General features: G+C 36.3%; 1 protein-coding gene across 1 annotated transcript; it reads left to right on the top strand.

Moving 5' to 3' along the window:
- Positions 1-277: 277 nt before the first annotated feature.
- Positions 278-1,198, top strand: LOC144236071 (olfactory receptor 5T2-like). Its single transcript, XM_077769675.1, has one exon. It carries the CDS (start codon positions 278-280, stop codon positions 1,196-1,198), a length of 921 nt encoding a protein of 306 aa, XP_077625801.1.
- Positions 1,199-1,941: the final 743 nt, after the last annotated feature.

Below are 1,941 nucleotides of genomic sequence, written 5' to 3'. Positions count from 1 at the left end.
CATGATCATTTTAGAAATGAAAGTAATTCAATCCATGAGTGAACACCCATATTTTCCACTTGATTCTGCAGTGAGTGGCATGAACACTTGGCCCACCATCTTGTCACTGTCTTCTGATCTGCAACTGAGAAATTTCACATTGCCAAAAAATGAATGTGAGGGTATACCTCATGTTTTCTTGAGTTAAAATAGTGAGTCACAATATTATTTATTCTTTTTCTAGTGAATAAATTATTATTTTCTGAATGTCTTCAAGTTTGTTCCATGAAGTATCAACATGAAGAATGTCACTGAAGTTACTGCATTTGTACTGAAGGGCTTCACAGACAAACTTGAACTACAGATCATCTTATTCTTCCTGTTTCTAACAATCTACCTCTTTACTCTGATGGGAAATTTAGGACTGGTTGTATTGGTCATTGGGGATTCCCGGCTCCACAATCCCATGTACTATTTTTTGAGTGTGTTATCATCTGTGGATGCCTGCTATTCCTCAGTAATTACCCCAAATATGTTAGTAGATTTCATGTCAAAGAAGAAAGTCATTTCATTCCCTGGATGTGCAACACAGATGTTTCTTGCTGTTACCTTTGGGACCACAGAATGCTTTCTCTTGGCTGCAATGGCATATGACCGCTATGTAGCAATCTACAACCCTCTCCTGTACTCAGTGAGCATGTCACCCACAGTCTATGTGCCACTCATCGTTGCTTCCTTTGTGGGTGGCATTTTGCATGCTTCTGTACACACAGTGGCCACATTCAGCCTGTCCTTCTGTGCATCCAATGAAATTAGACATGTGTTTTGCGACATCCCTCCTCTCCTTGCCATTTCTTGTTCTGACACTCACACAAACCAGCTTCTACTTTTCTACTTTGCGGGATCTATTGAGATATCTACTATACTGATAGTCCTGATCTCCTATGGTTTCATTGTGTTGGTAATTCTGAGGATGCATTCTGCTGAAGGAAGAAGAAAAGTCTTTTCGACATGTGGTTCTCACCTAACTGGTGTGTCAATTTTTCATGGTACTGTTCTCTTCATGTATGTGAGACCTAATTCCAGCTATGCTTTCGATCATGACATGATCGTGTCAATATTTTACAGCATTGTGATTCCCATGCTGAATCCCATCATCTATAGTTTGAGGAACAAAGATGTAAAAGAAGCTATGCAGAAAGTGTTCAAGAAAAATTGATTTATCAATGATGCATATTTTTACAGTAAAAATTAAATTAAAAAATGAGAGTGATGTTCTGCACTTCAATATCAAGAAGATATGATGAAAATATTTTTAGTTTATTAATGTATTTTTGTCTCTCTGGATATTTTAAAATAAAGGTCAGAGGAAACACTCTACTCACATTGTTTTCATATGGAGAATATACGTATCATCCATTTGCTTTTTAGTATGTTCCTGCTGATACATGTATGCACACACACATAAATATATACACACATATTTATATGTAGAAGCTATACTAATGGATACAATACCAATGCACACATAGGTATATATGTATGTAACCTTTACTTTAGAATGTTACATGCTGTTTTCTTTAATCTCCATGTTAATTGAATGTATAGACTACAATGTTTTCAATTACAAATTACATTACAATAATATCTGACTAGCTTGATCAACTTCCATCTAATTGGTAGCAAAGCCACATCTCACATAATCCCAATCTACTTTCCATGGTTCATTGGTTTAGACTCTAGTTCAAAGTACTCTGCTCCATCTTTAGATTTATGCATTAGCAGCAATCCAATCCCAGTTTATGGATCAGGGAACGTAGATAATATGTTCAAATCTCTGGAGTTACTAACACTCTGCGAGGNTTCCCCCCCCCTTTTTTTTTTTTTTTTTTTTTTAGTCCAGAGCATGGGGTATTCAACCAGCTTTAATTTCTCATAGAAAACAAGGTCTAAGCACTAGCA

This window comes from Crocuta crocuta, unplaced genomic scaffold, assembly GCF_008692635.1.
Source record: "Crocuta crocuta isolate KB4526 unplaced genomic scaffold, BGI_CrCroc_1.0 scaffold1652, whole genome shotgun sequence".
NCBI classification, from domain to species: Eukaryota; Metazoa; Chordata; class Mammalia; order Carnivora; family Hyaenidae; genus Crocuta; species Crocuta crocuta.
This window is presented reverse-complemented; position numbering and strand designations above follow the sequence as displayed.

Bases quoted from the DNA above. Each gene is read 5' to 3' on its own strand.
- LOC144236071 (XM_077769675.1), top strand. From the start codon at position 278: ATGAAGAATGTCACTGAAGTTACTGCATTTGTACTGAAGGGCTTCACA.